This window comes from Dipodomys ordii, unplaced genomic scaffold, assembly GCF_000151885.1.
Source record: "Dipodomys ordii isolate 6190 unplaced genomic scaffold, Dord_2.0 Scaffold25, whole genome shotgun sequence".
Classification (NCBI taxonomy): Eukaryota; Metazoa; Chordata; class Mammalia; order Rodentia; family Heteromyidae; genus Dipodomys; species Dipodomys ordii.
In genome coordinates this window covers 21,193,089-21,216,649 of record NW_012267241.1, presented here as the reverse complement: position 1 = coordinate 21,216,649, position 23,561 = coordinate 21,193,089, and the positions used below count along the sequence as shown (strand labels likewise).

The window sequence follows — 23,561 nt, the reverse complement described above, 5'->3', positions numbered from 1 at the left end:
AGGGTAAACAAAGGAGGAGGCTGCAATGCTTGGTAAGAAATGTACGCATTATCCTGCCCATGCAATTGTAACCCCTCTGTACAGTTTGTTCACAAATAAAATAAAATTAAATTAAAAAAAAAAAAGAATGCAAAAAAAAAAAAGAACCCACAATGATCCATATAATTACACACAAATATTACAATGTGATAAATGATCATAAAATGATATATAGGATGTCCTGAAGAGAGACAAGACCACTTCTAATTCTGCCAGGAATATGTAGTGCTTTAAGAACTAAGAGAAGAGAGAAATGTATTAAGTAGAAGGGAGTAGAAAAAAGGTATTTTTGCCAAAATGTACAAAGAATTCCAAAGAAGACAGAAAAACATGATACACTAGGGAAATGGAAAGAATAAGACAGAATATAAAATATAATTGAAGAGCCAGGCATCAGTGACTCATGCCTATAAATCTAGCTACTTAGGCAGCTGAACTATGAAGATCACGGTTTAAAGCAAACCTGTGCAGGAAAGGCTATGAGATTCTTATATCCAATTAACTAGAAAAAAACACCAAAAGTGAATCTGTGGCTCAAGTGGTTGAGTGCTAGGCTAGCCTTGTGCACAAAAACTCATGGACAGGAAACAGGCCCTGAGTTGCAGGCTGAAATATGAAGATCACAGTTTAAAGCAAGCCTGGGCAGGAAAGGCCATGGAGATTCTTAATAGTATCCAATTAACTAGAAAAAAGACCAAAAGTGAATCTGTGGCTCACATGGTTGAGTGCTAGTCTAGCCTTGTGCACAAAAAGCTCATGGACAGTGCATAGGCCCTGAGTTGAAGCCCCAGGACCAGTGTGTGCACCCATGCACGCACACATACAATAACAGTAGAGGAAATAATGCACATCAAATCTGAAAAGTGGCACCATGTTCCTTATATGTAAGTTGGAGATGTTAACCTATAGGCAAATTTTGACCTAATACAGACATCCCATAAACAATATTCAAGTAAAATTCAACAATACACCAAAACATTAAAAGTATAATTCTAGGAAAAGCAACTATTAATAGGGAAAAAAAGCGGAGACTACAGGAGTAAGAGGACAAAATGAATAAGTTTATTAGAAGGTAGAATACATGACCTAGAAACTAATGTTTAAAAGAAGGATACAGTACCATTATAAAAGGTAAGAAACACAAAAATTATCTGGGGAAGAGTATGGAGAGAGGAAAACTGAGTTTGGGTTTGGCCTGGTTTGAGGTGCTTGAGAAGTATACAGGAAGAGAGAGATTTGGGTGTAGAACATAAATAAGCAAGTTTGAGAGTACCTATAGACATGAGCACAGACATGATCACAACGGTGGGAAATATTTTATAATAAAGCAAGCAGAGGAACAGCGTCCCGCAAGGAGAACTAAAAGTACAACTCAGACACTGGAAGAAGGGGCAAAAAACAAAACAAAACTGAAAGAAATAGAATTATGAAAGATCACAAAAGGTAATTGTTTTTAAAAAAAGAAAAGAAAAAGGAAGTAACAGCATATAATGAAGCAAAGAATAAATTTACTCCTTATTCTTTGCAACTACAAAGTTGTGTAGTATCTCAGCTGAGACTATCAATTACAGTTGGGTGCAGGTGGCTCATACTTGTAATCCTAGCTACTCAGGATGCTGAGATCTGAGGATCATGGTTCACAACCAGCCCAGGAGGAAAACTCTTATCTCCAATTAACCACCAGAAAACCAGAAGTGGTGCTGTGGCTCAAGTGGTAGAGTGCTCTCCTCGGGCTGAATAGCTAAGGAACAGTGCCTAGGCCCAGAATTCAAGCCCCACAACCAACCAAAAAAAAAAAAAAAATTACATAAAATTAGTTGATTTTTGTATTAAGTTTAGTATTAGTGGTATTCTTACAAGAGTAAAAACTGAAAGGTAGTAGCAATTTACAAAAACCTACAGCAGCCACCACTAGATAAAAGTGTCCCAAAGAAAGCACAAATCTTTTGAGTATTTTTGAAGACCTGCTGTACCTTTAGTTCTATAGACAACATAGTGAGAGAGCTGAGATATTACAGTTTCTTACAGTCAAAAGTGCTTTTACTTTAATGATTTGTAAGCAATTGTTAGCTATATCACTTCCCAAACAGCTCATTAGGATGAATATTTAAAACAAAAAGATGTCCTTAAGAGCAAACAAATACTCATTCATATAGTTTTGCCCCTTTTTCTCAGTGAAATAGTGCCACATAAATCTAAGTTCACTAACTGCACATTCATAATATATCAAATTACTCAACAACATTAACATAAACATATAACAAATGCACAAGTAAGAAAATGCTTACCAAGCTTTTATCTGCATTGGAGCTAGTTCTGTTATCATTAGGATTTGTTGGAGATAAGTATCTGAGGGTGAAGGAAAGTTTAAAAAGAAAACAAAACCTTTTTAATGCCAAGTAATAAATACTATATGCCCGCTTTATGTTCAACATTACACTAGTTATGCTTTTTAAATTAAGTATAAGTTCATAATTTTTATTTTAGAAACATAATACAACAGTTAGGTCTGAAGCACATTCTAATCATTCATATGACTTTAAAATTCACAAAGAAAACATAATAATATTTATACAATGTTGAATGAAATTTTAAAACATAGTCTCAAGTTAGTTCTAATCATTTTGCGGGGTTTTTTTTGGTTGGTCGTGAAGCTTGAACTCTGAGCCTGAGCACTGAAGAGCCTTGAGCTCTTCAGCTCAAGGCTAATGCTCTACCTCTTTGAGCCACAGTGCCACTTCAGATTTTCTGGTGGTTAGTTGGAGGTAAGAGTCTCATGGACTTTCCTCCCCAGAACAGTGATCCTCAGATCTCAGCCTTCTGAGTAGCTAGGATTACAGGCATGAGCTACCCACCGGCTTCAAATCATGTTGTTGTTGTTTTGCCAGCCTGGGGCTTGAACTCAGAGCCTGGGCACTATCTCTGAGCTTCTTTTGCTCAAAGCGAGCACTCTACCACTTGAGCCATAGTGCCACTTCTGGCCTTTCTGTGTATGTGGTGGTGAGGAATTGAACACAGGGCTTCATGCATGCTATGCAAGCATTCTACAACTAAGCCACATTCCCAGCCCTCTAATAATTTGTGTGTGTGTGTTTTCTTGACTTTGAGAGCAAGTTATGCCAACAACAACTAAAACTTACGTTTTCAGAAGTTTTAGAATTTAAGAATGAGGACAATAACATACTGACCTCTATAAGACATATGTACAACTATCAACTTTGCATCCAACTACCTTTTAGCAAAACAGTTGAAAAGTTTGTGCTTAAGTAGTTTAAACAACAGTACCAAAGTTTGGTCATGGTAATTTTTGGGAATGTAAAACTTGCAGAGTTATTTCATTTCAGTGTAAAGTTAAGCGTTATATATATAAACACAATTTGCCAGGCCCTGGTGGTACCTGTAATTTTAGCTACTCAAAAGGCTGAGATCTGAGGATAGTGGTTCAAAGCCAGCCTTTGAAAGAAAATGCATGAGACTCTTATCTCCAATTAACCACCAGAAAACCACAAGAGGAGCTGTGGCTTAAGTGCTAGAGCACTCACCTTGAACTGAAGAACTCAAGGACAGCATCCCGGCCCAGAGTTCAAGCCCCATGATGGACAAAAAATAACAACAACAACAAAACCCCACAATTCATATAATTACATAAACCCAATAATTAATAGGCCTAAAGATCTTCTCTGGGCAGGTTATGAAATTATCAGCAGCTCTAAATAGACTTGTTAAAATTTTCTCAGGATTGAAATATTTTGTAAAAGTAAGATGCTTCTGATTTTGCTTCCATCTTCACCAAGTTACAGTTACTACTAATACCTCTATTATTATCATCACTACAATCAGCATCTTGATTAACCAGCACACCTGTCCAGAAAAGAGACCAAATAGTTACAGTACACTGATGGCTTTAGGGTCAGTTAACTAATAATGAGTAATAAAATATAATCAATTGCTCTTTAAGTATCATCAAACATACACAATGGTCTTCTAGAAGAAACAACTAGAAATTTGTTACTTCCTAGGCTTTCTTTGGAATATTATATCAATTTGAGAATCAATCAGCAATAGTAAGGGCTATGAAACAAGTTTTCATACCATAAGTTCTAGACATAGGACAATTTCGTTCCATTAATTATTCAATGTCCCAGAAATTCAGTATAAGATTCTACTTTTAAGTATAAGGTTATGGCAATGCCAATGGATTGTGAACTAAAAAGATTAGACTATCTGATATCTAAGGTATCTCCTAAATTTAAAATGCTGCATTTCTGAATTTCATGTTTAGCCTTCTGCATATACTAGTAATTTAAGGTTCTCTGACTGAAGCACAGAAACTGCAAGATCCCACTACACATATCCACAATCTTTGACTTTCTTTCTTCTTAAAATCAGTCCTTTTTCATAGTATATTGCTACTTCTACACACAATTGGATTATCTGGGTAAAATTTTATGAAAAGAATCAGTCTATAAAAAATGTAGCTGGGGAACTGGTGGCTCACTCCTGTAATCCTAGTTACTCAGGAGGCTGAGATCTAAAGATCACAGTTCAAAGCCAGCCTTGGGCAAGAAAGCCTGTGACACTCATCTCCAATTAACCACCGGAAAACTGGAAGAATGGTGCAATGGCTCAAAGTGCTAGAGTAATATAGTCTTGAGTGAAAAAGCTCAGGGGCAGCGCCCAATCCCTGAGTTCAAGCCCCATGGTCACAAAACAAAAAAACAAAAAGAAATATAGCTATAAAATTAAGGCTACTTGATAATTATGTTTAATTCAGGTATACTTCAGCAAGAAAGATGTATCTGCCTGCCCCTGGCAACTAAATGTTTAGATTTCAGAGATATAAAATAATTAAGTTTTCTATTTCCAAGCAGTATATTCAAGCTGGGCATTACACCTGTAATACTGGCTATTCAGGAGGCTGAGATTTAAGGATGGTAGTTTGAAGCCAGACAGATAGAAAATTGTGAGATTCTTATTTCCAAATAATCACGAAAAAGTAGGAAAAGAAGCTGTGACTCAAGTAGTAGAGTGTCAGCCTTGAGCATAAAAGGTCAGAGACAGTGCCCAGGCCCTGATTTCAAGCCCCATGACTGACACAAAACTAAACAAAACAAAGCAGATTAAAAATTATATTCACATTATTACAGTAAGCTTAAGCAACATTTTGTTAGTTCTTTTGAAAAGCAAGCACATTTTCACCTATTCATGTAATAAGCCATAACTTAAAAAGAACTGGGAAGGGGCGCTGTGGCTCAAAGTGGTAGAGCACTAGCCTTGAGCAAAAAGGGCTCAGAGACAGCACCTAGGCTTTGAGTTCAAGCCCCAGGATGGAAGAAAAAAAAAGAAAGAAATGTACTCTTTGGGCTGGGAATGTGGCTCAGTGGTAGAGTACTTGCCTAGCAATGCATGTGAGCCAAGCATTCTACCACTAAGCCACCTTCCCAGCCACAGCAAATTATTTTTAGTTGCCTATTATATTCCCCCCTCCCCCTCTACTCCCCCTCCCCCGAGAGCTGAGAACCGAACTCAGGGCCTTGAGCTCGCCAAGCAGGCACTCTTCTGCTGAGCTAAACTCCCAGCCCCGAATTTTTAAAGAACAATATTCTGAATATGAATGACTACAAGAGAAGCCAAATATGAGAAAAATCATTCATTACTGAAAAAATTATATAAAAAGATAAATCATTAAGTCTACTTTAAAATCCTTAGATATCCTAGGAGTATGAATATCAGGATCTAAAATATAAAGTAACATTAGTACTTTTATAGTATACTTACCTACGATTGCTATAATATGTAAATCCAACAAAAGGCAGCTGATTGCCAACAAAAGCTTTAGGAATAGGAAATGTTTCTTCATCTCCTTTATCTTCTTCTAAGTCATCAAAATTACTAGTATCAATGTCACTACTTAAATCAGGTACAACTGGTGCTACAGCTAAAAACAAAAAAATATTGGTTGCTCATTCAAAATTAATATCCAAATAAAGTAACATAAAGAATTATATATATGGTGGGGACAAAGCTAACATGTTATAAAACCATGACCATATGTGGAGAGAAAATACACTATTATAAAATATTATTAATATCTTCTTTTGCAGCTTGAAAATACTATTATAGTATTTAAAGTGTGCTTTTACTTTATACAGTGGTATAATGAAGTTTCACTAAATTATTATCATCAAAAAATATTTTGGGGGCTGGGAAGGTGCCTCAGTGGTAGAGTGCTTGCCTTGCATGCACGAGTCCCTGGGTTCGATTCCTCAGCACCACATAAGCAAAAAAGAAAAAAACGGAAGTGGTGCCGTGGCCCAAGTGGTAGAGTGCTAGCCTTGAGCTGAAGAGCTGAGGGACAGCATCCAGGCCCTGAGTTCAGGCCCCACGACCGGACCAAAAAAAAACAAAATTTGGAAGCCAGGTGCCGGTGGCTCATGCCTGTAATCCTAGCTACTTAGAAGACTGAGATCTGAGGATCATGTTTCAAAGCCAGCCCAGGCAGGAAAATCCATGTGAGACTCATCTCCAATAAACCACTCAGAAAACAGGAAGTAGTGCTGTGGCTCAAGTGGTAGAGTGCTCGCCTTGAGCTCTGAAGAGCGCAGGGTCAGTACCCAAGCCCAGAGTTCAAGCCCCACGACCACTGGTACTAAAAACACAGTATAAATAAATAAATAATTTTTTTAGAAAAGCTGGCCAGGCACTAGTGGCTCATGCCTGTAATCCTAGCTACTCAAGAGGCTGAGATCTGAGAATCACAGTGCAAAGACAGCCTGGGCAGGAAAGGCTGTAGTGGAGTGCTAACCTTGAGCAAAAAGGAGTTCAGGGACAGTGCCCAGGTCCAGAATTCAAGCCCTAGGATTGGCAAACAACAACAACAACAAGCTATAAATTGGAGGTACAGCTCAAATGGTAAAGTATCATCCATGCAAAAAAAGCCAAATGAGATTTTGAGGCCTCCTCAGGAGTTCATGTCCTGGTAACAGAAAAGACACCCCCCAAAAGGTGTGTGGGGCCAAGGAATCCAAATTATTAGTTGACAAAACTGAATTTAGAAACAGCATGGTCCTATGGGATTTTATGTAGAAAATCCTAGAGAAGTTACACTAAAAAATCATAGGTAATAATTCAATAAAGTTCAATGTACATGATCATGAAAAAGTTGTATCTCTATAAATGAATAATCTGAAAAGGAATTGTTTCCTAAATCTATATTCCAAAGAATTAAATACCTAGAAGGCTTAAATAGGAAGATATCTTCTGTTTATGGAATAGAAAATGTTATATTAAGATGGCAACACTAATCACATTTTTTACAGATTATAATTGTATTTCTAATTATTATAATTATTTTTTTCTGGTGCCAGTCCTAAGGCTTGAATTCAGGGCCTGGGTGCTACCTATGAGCTTTGGTGCTCAAGGCTAGCACTCTCCCACTTTAGCCACAGCTCTACTTCCGACCATTTGGCAGTTAATTGGAGATAAAAGTCCTACAGACTTTCCTGTCTAGGCTGACTTCAAGCTGAAATCCTTAGATTTCAGCCTTCTAGCTAGGATTACAGTTGTAAACCACTGGTGCCTTGCTCCATGTCTTTTTTTTTTTTTTTTGGGTCCAGTCGTGGGGCCTGAACTCTGGGCCTGGGCACTGTCCTTCAGCTATTCAGCTCAAGGCTAGTGCTCTACCACTTGAGCTACAGTGCCACTTCCGGCTTTTTTCTTTTTGCATATGTGGTGCTGAGGAATCGAACCCAGGGCCTCATGCATGCAAGGCAAGCGCTCTACCGCTAAGCCACCTTCCCAGCCCCTCCAAGTCTTTTTTTAACATGAAAAAAACACATCCTAAAACTCATATGAAATCACAAGGCTCAAAATAGTACAAACAATTTTGGGAATAAAAAGTTTGAAAGACTTACATTTTCTGATTTCAAAACTTATTACAAGCTGGGTATTGGTAACTCACACCTGTAATCTTAGTTACTCAGGATGCTTAGATTTGAAGATTGCAGATTGAAGCCAGCCTAGGCAGGAGAGGCTGTGCAAATACACCTCTTATTTCCAATTAACCATTAAAAAGCAGAAATGGATCTGTGGCTCAAGTAGGGGAATGGTATCTCTGAGCAAAAAAACCTCAGGCACAACACCCTGGCCCTGAGTTCAAGGCCTATTACCAGTACAAAACAACAAAACAGAACAAAACAACTTGCTACTATAGTCAAAATGGTTTGGTAGTGGCAGAAAAACATGCAAATCATCAAATATACAATAAAAATTTAACCATAATTTAAAATAGTTTTTAATTAAATGTTTAAAGGGCTAAGACAATTTGGTAAAGAAAAGATGGATTTTTCACTATAAGGTAGCGGCAAAACTGGATATGCAAAAGAATGAAGTTGAATCATTATCATATGCTACATACAATGGACCAAAGATCTGAACATCAGAGATAAAACTATAATTTTCAGGAGAAAATTAAAGCTTCACTGAAATGGGTTGCCAATGATGTCTTGAATAAAACATATAAACACACACATGGAATACTATTATTCAGTCTTGAAAAGGAATAAAATTAGGATGCTATGATGGGTGAAACTTGAAGACATTATTATGCTACGTGAAATAAAAGTCACAAAAACCAAATGCTGTAATATTTTACTTAAATGGGGTACTTTGAATAGTCAAATTCTCAGGGATAGAACCTAACAGAGTAGTTCCTGAGGATCAGAAAAGCAAAGAAAGGGAGAATTATCATTTAATAGTTTTAAAGGTATGAAGTTATGGAATAGATAGTGATGATCGTTCTAAGACAAGGTGAAAAGCAAGTAAGGTTACTGAATTGTACAGTTAAATATGATTAGAGGAGAATTTTTTTTGTTGTTACCAAAAGTTTACCACAACATAAAGAAAAACAAATGGATCTATTAAGAGTTTCAGCTCAGGACCTAAGCCAGGCACTCTACCACTTGCCATGGACCTCAGCCTTTTTTTGTTTTGATTTGTTTATAGTTTTTAAACAGTCTCCTATGTTTTGCCCAGGGCCAGCCTTGGATTGTGATCCTCTTAATCACACGTAAGGGATTATAGGCATGTACCACTATGCCTGGCTTATTTGTTAATATCTCACTAAATTTTTTTCCTGAGTCCGACTCTTAACAGCAGTCCTACTAGATCTACACTTCTAGAACAGCTGGAATTAAAGGTGTGAGTCACTATGCCCAGCAGTGCTCATGAACATCATACTACTAACCTTTATTATGAAAATGTAAAATTCGATAAAACGGCATTAGTCTTAATAAATTCACAGAACCTACAATGCTATATGTGTATATAGGTAATGAGGGTTTTGTTTTGTTTTTTGGTTCTGACTAAATTGAAAACATATGGATTGACAAAAGTTTTACCATCTTCAGTATCTTAAATTTTCCACAAGGTACAAGCAGAATAAGTAAGGACTGTATCTTACCTTAAATGAGGTAATGAATGGCAGTGTTTACAAACTGCCACACTATTTACCAAATATTGTTAATAAGGCATTATATATAATAAATACTTTCCTCCAGAATTTTAAATTCTGGTATTTCTGATATACCTTATATGTTGTATTATATATACCCACACATACTGATTAGGTGAGTATTTCTAAATGGTACACAGTATTCCAACGATCACACATTTTGGAGTAAAACACTAAGATCTAAATCCTGACATTGTGATTTGTACATAGTGTACTTGGTATTTGGTAGTGTACCAATATTTCTTTTGTCTTCTACCTTATTCTCACTTGTCATTTCTTCAATTCACTATCAAATGAATGGGAAAATAATCTTAAATTTTTAGCATTCTTTGCCTCTAAACAAAGGATGAAAATCAGGAAGTTCAACAGAAAGACTGTTAAAAGTTAAGCTAGTATCAAACTCATGATAAAAGATTAATTGCCAATGTATTGTAAGGATAAAACTACCAAAATAATTACTAGTTATAAAAGGAAACATTTTTGCCAAAGAAAATTGGGAATTCAAAAGTATTTAAAAGAGTTGTAACAAATATATAATTTTTTAAAATTAGGAAGCCAGAATAAAAGTAGACTTGTTTTAGGGCTAAGAAGTAAAGAAGGGGTAGAAAGAGGAAAAAAGAAAGAAAATAAGAAATTCTACACACTTCAACTTTTCTTTCATATTTTTTCAATAACTACAAAGCAAGACCTGCTTAAAATTAGAAAAAAAGTATCAAAGTGTTGATGAGTATGTTAAAATCTAAGAATATTAAGACAAAATAACTGTGGTTCAGTGGTTGAGTGCCTCTATAGAACGTCTAAAGCCTTGAGTACTATCCTTACTTAGTACAGAAAAAATACAAACAGAAAAAGAGGGTAATACTAATTTTCAACTCAAAAAGAAAAATATATCCCTGATATTATTTTTTTTTCTAAACTGGTCTAAAAAAATTCAAAGCAATTCTAAACACACTTGCAGGCACTCTACCACTGAGCTACCTTCCCAGCCCTCAGTGCTTCTATTTTTGAGATTTATAATTATTTTGTGTGTTTTCTGCTTTCGTAAACTTTACAAGAGTGTAGTTGAATAAAAACCCAAAGTTTTCAATGTAAATTAACTCCCTGCTCATCTGTCTGGCAACCATTTCTTTGCCCCCAAGACAATGTAAAACTGTTAATAAATTTTCCAGTGTCAACTTGTTCCCATAGCTTCTCCAGATAACCATCCAATGACATTCTTTATTATAGTACAATTTCTTAATTTTGAGATTTTATTTTCCTTTCTTCTTCTAAGGTAAGGCAATGATATAGTTTAATATAATGAATGTAATATATTTAAAAGAATGTAATTGCTTCTTTTAAATCATCTGAATGTATTGCTAAAATTAGCAAACCTACAAAATCTATTTCTTCAAAATTAACATCTTTTTCTCTTCCCAGAGAAAGCCTCTTACTGTTTTAATCAGTAAGGCAGTTCTCAAAAAACATATGCCTAATTTTTAAGTGTACCTAAAACTACACAGGCTGAAATCATTTCTACTATTGTTCACTGCTGTTGATACAGCAAGAAGTTAATGGGACGATATGCATTATTTTTCTTCTGATACCTGATTTAAAAAATAATTTCTGGAAGGAGAAGGATTGGGATGGGGGGAGAGAGGGGAGGCTGAGAAGGGATGTGAAGGGTAAACAAAGGAGGAGGCTGCAATGCTTGATAAGAAATGTACACATTATCCTGCTCATGTAATTGTAACCCCTCTGTACAGTATGTTCACAAATAAAATTAAATTAAAAAAATAATTTCTGATACACCAACAAGGAAAAAAATTAAATCTTGCCCTTCTAGGTCCAGAAAGTGAATGAGAACAAAACTTTTGGTGTTGCTGCATAGTAATTTTGATTCAACTATCTTAAAGTATAATTTTAATTCTTTTTTAAGAAATAAGAAAACTTTATCCATTGAAACTTAATTTCTTAGACATCACAAACTTTTATTTCACAACTGCAATCTGAAAAACCCTGATGGAATCAAGCATATGATCATTTCCAAAATCAAATCAAATCAAGATATGTTATTAAGTAGTAATAATCTTTTAAGGTTTAATAAGAGTAACTTGTCTTTTTACAAGAAAACACATTTTAGTTTCATTTATTGATTCTTTTTTTATTTTTTTATTTTTAATTTTTTATTGTAAAGATACTATACAGTATTGATGATTCTTAAAAGAAGATAAGGATATAACTAAAACCTAAAATAAAGGGGCAACTCAATAAAGTTCAAACATCAAATTATGACTGCTGAGTCCAAATCCATAACTTATATACATATTACATCTTGGTATTTTGAGTGGGACATGAAAAGGGCAGTTCCACAACTTGGCCAAAATTATGTTTCTTTTTTTACTAAAATAACTGTCATATAGCATTGTGTACTTGTGGTTTTCATTAGATATACACAAATATTTAGCAAGGCAGATTCCACTGTCTATATACCAAAAATACTATCAAACATGTACTATCTTAGAGAAAAATAACTTACTGTCTCGAAGTGTTTCCCAAGCCCATTGATCATTTTTGAAGAAGAGATGTCGTTTGATTTCTTCTACACCATTTCTCCCTAATCTTACTTCTCTGAACAGAAAGAGATTGAGAAAAGTAATCAGTCATTATTATGACCTAGGTTTATTTGTGAGCATGCCACTAAGCTTATGCATATCTATGTATTTTGATTATAAATTTATGCTCAAATATGTAATAAGTCAAAGACTCAGAACACCAAACTAAAGAAAGTGAAGAAAAACATAAAAAGTATTTTCATATTTCATGACTTGTTATTGATAATAAAAATTCAGATGACTCAATCTACCATGCTTAATAAAACACAGTGCATTTTCTTGGCAAGTTTTATTTTAGTGAAGTCATGCTTTTTGTTTTTTTCTGGTGCCTGTCCGAGGGCTTGAACACAAGCCTTGGTGGACTCTGTCCTTGAGCTTTCCTTCTTTTTTTGGGAGGGGGGCTCCAGGCTAGTGCTCTACCACTTGAACCACAGCTCTATTTCTGGCTGACTTCAAACCACTATGCTTAAATCTCAGCCTCTTGTGTACCTACGATTACAGGTATGAGCCACTAACACCTAACTGAAGCCATGTATTTTCATGCAACCAACAACTTCAATACTTCATGTTATTTAAAAACTCCAAAAACATCTTTTAAATTGTAATATTCAGTATTTCTGACTAACTTAAAAAAAATCAATGACAGCTGGGTGCTTGTGGTTTATCCTTGTAATCCTAAGTACTCAACACACTGAGATCTCCTGGATCACAATTTAAAGCCAGACTGGGCAGGAAAATCCATGAAACTTTTCTCTCGCATTAACCAGAAGGATGGAAATGGAACTGTGGCTCAAGTAGTAGAGTATTACAAAAACTCAGGGACATCGGCCAGGCCCTGAGTTCAAGCCCCAAGATTAAAAAAAAAAAATGACAACTAATTCTTGACATTACTTCAAACATTTGAAAGTTTTACTGGACAAGTTACTCATCACTGACCTCTTTTGTGGTGAGCAAAAGTTTTTTCAAATATAACTTTACTGGAATTTGAGAGTTCAGTATCATCTGTTTCTAGAAGAATACCTGCAAACACTAGGAATACCTTGAATTCTATTTTTTTAGGATATAAGTAATTTTTTCAGATGTATGACACTTTTAATGTATTTACAATTTATTGGCAGAATATAAATTGAAGGAGGAGGAGGAGATAAATAACCTTAAGGCTGCCTTTGAAAAGAATATCAATACAGAACGAACCCTCAAAACACAGGTACACATGCTCTCAACCTTTTCCTGGATTTATACTTAAGTATCATGTATTTTAGAAGTAATTAGTTCTAGCTAAACACCAGTGGTTCATACCTGTAAAACTAGCTACTTGGAAGGATGAAATTGGGAAGATCATGAAAAGTTCAACTACCAGAAACCTGATGTAGACTAGACATATTTTGGCTCAGGCACAAACCAGGTGGGAAGTGAGACCCTGTCTCAAAAATAACCAGCAAAAAACAAGGCTGGAAGGATTGCTCAAACTGGTAGAGTGTCAAACTAGCAAGTGCAAGGCCCTGAATTCAAACCTCATTGCCACCAAAAGCAAAGTAACTGTTCCTTAGGCATGTTTTTCTAAAATTTAGGCTATGAAAGTTCAAGCTTTTCATTAGAACAAATAATGTAAACTCTTTTCCCATCAAGTATAGATGGGATTTCAATTGAATTAATAAAGCTAATTCAGGGGAAAATATGTAACAGAGAGGCTGATCAGCTAAGCTGGACATTGATGAAAATAAACTAAGCAGCTCAAGGGCAGCGATGGGAGGGAGGGACTGAAAGAGAGAGAGGGAACAGTTAACACCAAGCAAAAGAAAAGAAAAGAAATGTACATATCACCCGATGTGAAAGAAATAGGTCTATTTTGTCAAAGCTCATAGAATACACAAACTTTATAGACCAAGATAATGACAATTTGCCTTGTGAAGGCTAAAATGTGTTTAACTTTAACTAAGAATCACTATTCCACAATACTGTGAAATTTATATAATCACCTAATCTCAATAAAAAAAATTTTTTTTAAAAAAGAAAGGGTGGTTCCACCTCACCCCAGTTAGAATGGCTATAATCAAGAATTCTAATAACAACAGAAGCTGGAGGGGATGTGGACAGAAGGGAACCCTAATGCATTGTTGGTGGAGTATAAACTTGTTCAACCACTTTGGAAAGCAGTGTGAAGGCTCCTCAAAAGACTCCACATAGAGCTCCCCTATGACCCAGCAATCCCACTTTTGGGCATTTATCCAAATGATCACAAACAAGACCATACTAAAGCTACCAGCACAACTATGTTTATTGCAGCATTATTTACCATAGCTAAGATATGGAACCAACCCAGATGCCCCTCAGTAGATGAATGGATCAAGAAAATGTGGTCTATATATACAATGGAATTCTATGTCTCCATCAGAAAGAATGGCATTGCCCCATTTGTTAGGAAATGGAAAGACTTGGAAAAAATTATATTAAGTGAAGTAAGCCAGCCCAAAGAAACATAGGTCCCATGGTTTCCCTTATTTGCAATAACTAGTATATGTCTGAGTCAAGCAGAAAAGGTCAAAAGCTATGTAGATATGACCAGATAAGATGATGTTAAGCATCATGAACCCCAAGATAGGAACACAAGTGGTTTTTTTTCTTTCTTGCTATTGTTCCTAACATATTTATAATGTATCATGTGATTTATTTTTTGTTTCTTTGTATGTTCCTCCCCCAAGGTATAACCTCCATATTCACTGTATTTGATGTCATTGCCCTGCATCTTGTATATACGATTCTCTAATTTGGGGAAGGGAAGGGAAAAAACAAAATGCTTAAATAGGGATACAGGCTGGCCCATTGTAACAAAGAGATGTACAAGACACTATGTTGAAAAATGAATTTTATAATTTAGGCAGGGAGATTGGGAGGGAGGAGAGTGTAATTGTGGAGGTAGAAGGGTAATAGGGTAGGGGAAAAAACAAAGGAGGAGGAAACAATGTTGATAGGAAATGTACTTATTACCTTGCTCATGTAACTATAACCTCTCTGCACAGTATTTTTATAATAAAAACATATTTTAAAAAATGAATTAAAAAAAAAAGAAAGGGAGGAAGGAAGGGTGATCAAATGCAGTCATAGTATCCAGCAGACACTATGTGGAAAATGAACTATGCAACTTGTGGACAGGAACAGAAGGCATGCTGAAGGAAAGCAAGGGAAGGGTGACATGGTCTAATGGAGAAGTGTACTCATCACCTGATTTATGGAATGGTGACCCCTCTGTACAACACCTTAACAATAACCATAAAATTATATTACTTAAAAAAACCCAAAAAGTTAAATACAATTCTCCTCAGAAGTTATTAACCTTGAATTCTATTTTTTTTAAGATATAAGTAATTTTTTCAGATGTATGATACCTTTTCTAGGTAGTTTTTATTAACTTTCCATACTGCATTAGGCAATCAATCTCTCAGGGATTTCTTATCTCCTGTACACAGTACTTAACTCTCTGTACAATAAATGTTTGACTTACCTATTTACTCCCAAAGGAATATGAAGTTATTTGAGAAAAATGCTATGTATCTTGCTTACTTTTATATTCCTAGCACGGAACACAACGTATTATCATTCTTTGTATTAAAATGTAAAAAGATGAGACAAGTACTGGTGAGTCACACCTGTAATCCTACCTACTCAAAAGACCGAGATTCTCAAATAATGGTTCAAAAGCCAGCCTGCGCAAGAAAATCTGTGAGACTCTAATCTCCAATTAAATCCCCTTTCCCCCCAAAAAAATAATTGGCAGTAGAGATGTAACTCAAGTGGTAGAGTGCAAGTCTAGAGCACAAAAATTCAAGGAGAGCACCCAAGCCCTGAGGTCAAGTTCTAGAATTGGCACATACAAAAAAAAAAATATATATATATATATATATATATATATATACATATATGAGAACTATGCCTCCTTTCAATCCCTAGGATATATGGAAAAAAGGTTAAGTTTAATTAAAGGAATATTAAACTGAGAAACATATTTAAAATTACCTTGCCTCCCTGAACACTTGACAATATGCAATCATCAAGATTAAATGTAATCTTACCAAGATATCTGGATCACTTTTAAATATAATGTCTTTTGGATGTAGAAAAAAGTGACCAATGACTATGTTTAGAAGACATAAGTAATTTTGTGTTACTTGTTATACTATACATTATAAAATGACAAATGTCTTAAGTTGGAAGATGTATCATCATTTTTATATACATGGGGGAAAATGTTCCCAGTTACATTAATATACATTCTAATTTCAGAGATGTTAATGCTAAGAAAAATTCACATACATAATAGAAGATATTATCATTCTGATAATTAACCAAGTTAAAAACTTATCACAAAAGAAAATCATTATCTGGCCAAGTCATCAGCTGACTATATTATTATCTTAATTGATTAGGTACAGTGAGTGATTCAGATAAAGAAGCATCAAAATTATAACAGGTTTCATTATCATAGGTGATTTTATAAATAGGAGCTTTTATCTTCTAATAGTTCACAAATATGAACTCTGAACATTAATAATTGAGGAACAAATAAGAATTCCTAGGCTTAATAGCAGATTAATTTACCTGTCAGTAAGAAAGGCACAAATAAGGTTTTTTGCTTCTTTTGATATATCATTATCATCAGGAAAAGTAAGTGAATTTTTATGGTTCATGATCTTACTGTAAGTTCCAACAAGAGAATCTGCATAAAAAGGTGTATCACCTAAAAAATTGATAGAGAAAACAAAAGCAAAATAAAATACATTAAAAATATCAATCTCAAAGACAGATAACTCAGTTATTTTGTTAACAAATATTAAATATGTATGTAACTAAAAGCATCTTATGATACATAAGATACTGCTGTAGATTTCTAGATAGCTCTTAAAAACATAAAAAACAGGACTAGATCATTATTTCCTACAAACAAAATAAGCAATGCTTACTGTAATAATTACTCAATCAGAAGTCATTAGTTTGGGGATAAAAAAACATTAGAGGTATATAAAAATCCTCATTCTTTGTAGATGAATGGATCAATGGAATTGATATGGAATTGGATGGAATTCTATGCTTCCATCAGAAAGAATGATAGCACCCCAGTTGTAAGGAAATGAAAGACTTGGAAAAATCGTATCAAGTGAAGTAAGCCAGACCCAAAGAAACATAGGCGCCATAGTTTCCCTCATTTGTTATAATTAGTATATGTCTAGAAACAGTCCTAGAAGAGGATCACAATAGTTCAATAGCTATATACATCTGACCATATAAGATGATGTTAAGCAAAATCAACTCTAAGATATGGAAACAAGAAGTTTTAATTGTTATTGTTTGTAATGTACTATGTGAAGTTATTTTTTTTTCTGTATTTTTTCTTCCCTCCCCCTAAGGTTTATCCCAATACAGTTGTCACTGTATTTGATTTTGGTCCTGTATATTGTATATACAATTATCTGAATTAGGGAAAGGAAGGGGAACAACAAAATGGTGAGATAAAGGACAAGGGCTCACCAATGCAACAGAGATACTCACAAGACAACATGTTGGAAATGAACTTTATGGAGAGGACCTGGGGGAGAAGGAAAGTGGAGAAAAACAAGGGAGGGGGTAACAATGTTTGACAAGAAAGGTACTCACTACCTTGCATGTATGTAACTGTAACCTCTGTATCACCTTGACAAGAAAAATTTTTAAAAATATCTTCTATAACTCACCTACAAGCATTTCATATAAGAATACTCCAACAGACCACCAGTCACACTCTCGTCCATAATAACCATCACCACCTTGGGATTTTAATACTTCAGGGGAAATATAATCAGGTGTTCCAACTGCCGTATCACATCGTACCATACCTTCCTAAAAAGAGTGCAGATCAAACTTTAAATTAGGATGTAAATAAAAATTGTCAATTATTTAAAATGACTTTTAAAATAATATAACCTATAGTTTCTAATATAGGTTATATATTATAGGATACCTATATTATAACCTATTTTTTTATAATATAACTTAACCTAAGTCTTCAGGCTATAAAATGTTATCAAAGCAGAATATTAACTCAACAAAAATACACAACTAAATATATACATACTACATACATAATATATTCATATTATATCCATATATACTACATAATATGCAATACATACACTAGTGATTTTTGGTTTTAATAATACTGACTAAAAAGATAGATTGTCACCATTTACTAGTCCCTAGTTGTGCTAATTTCAGAGAACAAGTATGTAAGTCAGTAGAAACTGAGAACTTTGGTATCCATGACTATCCAGTGGTTCCAAGGAGACCACAGTTGAGGAAAAACAAAATGATCAGAATGCACAGAGTTCAATACTATACTGAAAACCCTTGATTCATTTTTTTTCTCTAACACTGCCCAATTTCTGAAAAACACTGACTTTCAACAAACCTAAATTTCATGTTATTATTTAACTATATTATGTGCCCTTGTTAGCTCTTTTTAACTTTTTCTGACTTTCAGGAATTTGCTTTAGAGAAGGTATGCCAGTGCTGGAGCTTGAATTCAGGGCCTAGATGCTGTCTGTTAGCTTTTTTGCTCTAGGCTGGCACTCGGCCACTGGAGCCACATCTCCAATTCTGGCCTTTTAGTGATTAATTAGATATAGATTCTCACAGACTTTCTTGCCTAGACTGGCTTCCAACCACAATTCTCAGGTCTCAGCCTCCAGAGTAGCTAGGATTTATAGGTTTGAACCTGTGGAGCCCAGCTGAAAAGGAAAATTTTAGTAAAATAAAGGCAAGGAAGCAATAAGTCACACAAGGATTTAAACACAACTAGATGGATGCCAGGGACTCACACCTGTAACCCTAGCTACTCAGTAGGCTGAGGTCTTAAGACTGATGTTTGAAGCCAGCTCAGGTAAAAAAAAGTCCATGACAATCTTATCTCCAATTAACTAACATGAAACATGGAAGTGGAGCTGGGGTTCAAGTGGAAAAACACTAGTCTTGAGCAAAAAAGCTCAGAAACAGTGCCAAAACCCTGAGTTCAAACTCCAACACCAAAAAAGAAAAAAATATGGATTTAAACATAACAAAGTGCTGAGTTATTTAAGCTGAGTAATGTGTACACAGGAAAATGTCTGCATTTATTTATGTGATCACCATGTGTGATCAAAAACCATGTTTGACAAACTCATGAATAAAGTGACCTTATGAAACATTGAGAGACTGATAGAATGAAGCATTTTGTAACTTATCAATACTGACTTGATCACCTTTTTTTTTTTTTTTACTAAAATAGCTAATTTATGTTAGAAGAAAATGTATAAAAATGGATCTCTCCGATATAAAATAAGGGAGCATTTAATATGGGAAAAGGACATAATAGTGCTAATAACACCAACTATGTTATCTTATCTGGTATGCATTTAAATAACTTTTTCCAAAATTACTTGTAACCTTTTTTTTTCCTGGATGCTGGGGCTTTAACTTAGGGCCTTGGTGCTGTCCCTGACAGTTTTGCTTAAAGGTAGTGCTCTACCACTGAAGTTGTGGGGTCCACTCTGTGGTTTTCAATGATTAATTGGAGAGAAGAGTCTCATGTACTTTTCTGCCTGGAATGGCTTTGAACCATAATCCTCAGATTTCAGCCTCCTAAGTAGCTCAGATTACAGAAGTGAGCCACTGGTGCTCAGCTTTGTTAACTATTCTTACTAATCACATAAAAGTTTTCATGTAGTATTTCCTTCTAACCAACAAGTTTTCTTTAAAATAAATAAAACTTCCTATTTTGAAATAAATTTAAAAGACTATAAACATGGCATATTTGTTCCATTAGCTGCACATATAAATTATTTATTATGTAAACAGTGAGCACAGATACCTTTTAAGACTGACTCTTAAAAAAAAAGACTGACGCTTAAAATAAGCAGTAAATCTTTTACATGCTAATAGGTGATGAAAATACCAAAAAATATTCAGATTCCTTAAACTCAACGTTTTTTTTTGGGGGGGGGGGTCCAGTCGTGGGGCCTGAACTCTGGGCCTGAGCACTGTCCCTCAGCTCTTCAACTCAAAGCTGGCATTCTCCACTTGAGTCACAGCACCACTTCCAGCTTTTTTCTTTTAGCTTATGTGGTGCTGAGGAATCGAACCCAGGGCCTCAGGCATGCAGCCCCCTTAAACTCAATTTTTATTATCTAATACCAAACTGCCAAAAGTATTTAGTGACATCTAAGCTCAATATTAGTATACATTACATGGTTGTTATGAAGTATTTAGTAAATCTGGCAATCCACGTTTACAGTAAATAGTGAGAAAAAATAAATCGCTAAGAAGTTAGTAATACAACATTGAAACCATGATATGTAATTCAACAAATAAGGAAGGTCATATCAGTTCTAAGAAGTCTAAATATGGTCAATGAATTCTTATAGCATTTTGTAAGGAAGCATCTAGCTTGAATTACCAAAAACAAAATTAAAATTTAATTAACCTTATTCATCTTCATACAAGTACCAAAATCTGCTAACTTCAAATGTCCAGATTTATCCAGCAGCATGTTATCAGGCTTCACATCTCTGAAGAGGGAAATAAAACAGAAGAGAACTTCTGAAACAGATCAGACACTGTTGAAAGTATGAAGCAGTTATGTATATAAGACCACCTCTGATACACATATACTCCCTATCAACATCTAGAAATTGAACTTCACCAAGGAAATTCTTATATGATAAGGCCTCAAAAGGAAAAAACTCCAGCCATTTTCATTTTTAATCCTTGACATGTAACATAGTAACTGTACACAGGTTGAAAGCCGTGTTTTCAGAGGAAAAAAAGAAAACTATTCTTGTAATGGATAACTATGGAGCTATTCTCTAATTAAAAGAAAGTTCAATTTTTGTGTAAAAAATATTCAAACGAGTAATACTCTAGCATTTGGTTTAGAAAACTGGCTTTCAATTTTTCCTTTTTAAAACACCATACACAAGCTATATAATCAGACTAAAAGTATTAAAGAATACATTTATATCAATATTAAGTGCTAAAACAGATTTCAAAATTCCACTCAGGTCACAAAGGAAGAAACTGAGTGTATTTAGAGTAGGAAATATTTATCATATGAAGTGTAAGTTCTTTTAGCTATCTCTTTCAACAAAAACAAAATATTATAAAATTTTCCTATCTTTACCTGTGAATAAAACCCATAGAATGAATTGCATCCAAAGCAAGAACTACTTCTGCAGTATAGAATCGTGCCCATTTTTCTGGCACATCATAGTTGCTCATTAAATTTACAAGATCTCCTCCAGGCATGTATTCCATCACCATGTAGAGATATCGATCATCTTGGAATGCATAAAAAAGCTGTAATAAGAACATACACAAACAACAAATTAGAATGAAACAGAATTGCTTGGTTTGAAAAACAGCAAAAATAATATAAATTTTAGGTAAAATAACTATAAAACAGTTATAAATACAATTTCTTTTTTTGGTGCCAGCCCTGGGGCTTGAACTCAGGGCCTGGGTACTGTCCTTGAACTCTTGTGCTCAAAGCTAACACTCTACCACTTGAGCCACAGTTTCATTTCCAGCTTGTTGGTAGTTATTTAGAAATTAAGAGTCTCACAGGCTTTGCTGCCCATGCTGGCTTTGAACCTTGATCCTCTAATCTCAGCTTCCTACGTAGGATTACAGATGTGAACAACTGGCACAGGGCTAAATATAATTTCTTTTAAAAACATAAACATAGGGCTGGGAAGGTGGCTCAGTGGTAGAGCGCTTGCCTTGCATGCCTGAGGCCCTGGGTTCGATTCCTCAGCACCACACAAGCAAAAAGAAAAAAAGCCGGAAGTGGCACTATGGCTCAAGTGGTAGAGTGCTAGCCTTGAGCAGAAGAGCTGAGGGACAGTGCCCGGGCCCAAGAGTTCAGGCCCCATGACCGGACCCCCCAAAAAAAACAAACAAAAAAAAACACAAACATAAATAAATGGCTCAAATACCTTTAAGTATGCAAAAGAACTATAAAGTGATTAGTCTGAAAACTTGGGTAGAGATTTTTTTTCATACTACATTGAAAAATTCTTTCTACTTGAAACAGTATCAAAGAATATATAAATCTAAGGAAACAAATATTGTACTTCTAGTTTAACTTCCACATTGGTAGAAATTTAATACAAACATCACAGTTCTTTAATAAACTGGGCTACAGTTTTAGCTGTCCCTAATTACCTGTTTGGCTCTTACACTTCAACATCCTCCCAAGCCTCTGTGACTGTAATCCCCTCTACAAAAGTATAAGGAACTAAACCTTTTGACTTTCATACCTGCTATTCAGTCGGCATCATTACCTAACAACAGCTTATTAACAGCCTATCAAATACATAATGAACAAAATAATTTATAATTTGTAGGATGCAGCTAACATTAACTATCTTTCTGAAGAGTACTTAGTGCAACAGATGCTCAATAAATAACAGTAGTTGGTAGGAGGAAGAGCAGTAAACAAAGAAGCAGGAAAAGAGTAGCAGTTAGAGCCAACAAAGCAAATCCAGTTATTAAAAATCAGAACCAATACCAGGCAATAAATATATATGTGATCAGGACTCAAGTGAAAGAGCCAATTTATAAAAGAACATTTGAAATAAATGCAAGTTTAGAGTGAATATAAGCCTTAGAGAAAATGATGAATAACCTAACTTACCTAAAAACCTATTTTTTTCAATAGAGTTTAATGAGTTAGCTACAGAAAAAGAAACTAAGTAGCATTTCATGACTATGTGAGATTAAAGTATACAGTTTGTCACTTGGGTTCCATAATTAGAGAAACATTATTAACCTAGAACCAGTTTACCTTCTATCACCAATGGATATCACTAACAATGTCTTGAACAATTATGGTTATTAAAACCAATATGTGGGCTGGGCACCGGTAGCTCACACCTGTAATCCTAGCTACTCAGGAGGCTGAGATCTGAGGATGGCGGTTCAAAGCCAGACCAGGCAGGAAAGTCCGTGAGACTCTTATCTCCAATACCACTAGAAAACCAGAAGGGGCGCTGTGGCTCAACTGGTAGAGTGCTCGCCTTGAGCTGAAGAGCACAGGGACAGTGCCCAAGCCCAGAGTTCAAGCCCCATGACTAACAAAAAAACCAAAAACCAATATGTGCAATGGGAAGAGTTACCACTGGTATCTCTAGAGTCGAAGCCAGGAAGCCATCAAACATCCTAAAACACATACTAGTAACTGGAATAATACACAGGATAGTTTCTCACAACAAATAATTATCTGGCCCAATGTCAATATTACCAAGGCTGAGAGATCTACATAGTTAATGAAAACAGAGTAAACATTTTAAGTTAAAAATGTGTTATTGTGTAATTTTTAACATTTTACTTATCACTTTTATTCTATTTACTAG

The 23,561-nt window shown here is 35.0% G+C and overlaps 1 protein-coding gene across 1 annotated transcript in view; it reads right to left on the bottom strand.

Annotated features, from left to right (window-relative positions):
- Positions 1-23,561, bottom strand: part of Rock1 (Rho-associated, coiled-coil containing protein kinase 1) — a 119,430-nt gene that overhangs the window by 54,713 nt on the left and 41,156 nt on the right. The window contains exons 5-11 of the mRNA XM_013014887.1: positions 21,329-21,504; positions 20,633-20,717; positions 17,871-18,015; positions 16,741-16,879; positions 12,069-12,160; positions 5,818-5,977; positions 2,328-2,388 (exon numbers count right to left, since the gene is read on the bottom strand). Of these exons, the coding sequence (XP_012870341.1) occupies positions 2,328-2,388; positions 5,818-5,977; positions 12,069-12,160; positions 16,741-16,879; positions 17,871-18,015; positions 20,633-20,717; positions 21,329-21,504 (858 nt within the window). The remainder of the gene's footprint in view (positions 1-2,327; positions 2,389-5,817; positions 5,978-12,068; positions 12,161-16,740; positions 16,880-17,870; positions 18,016-20,632; positions 20,718-21,328; positions 21,505-23,561) is intronic.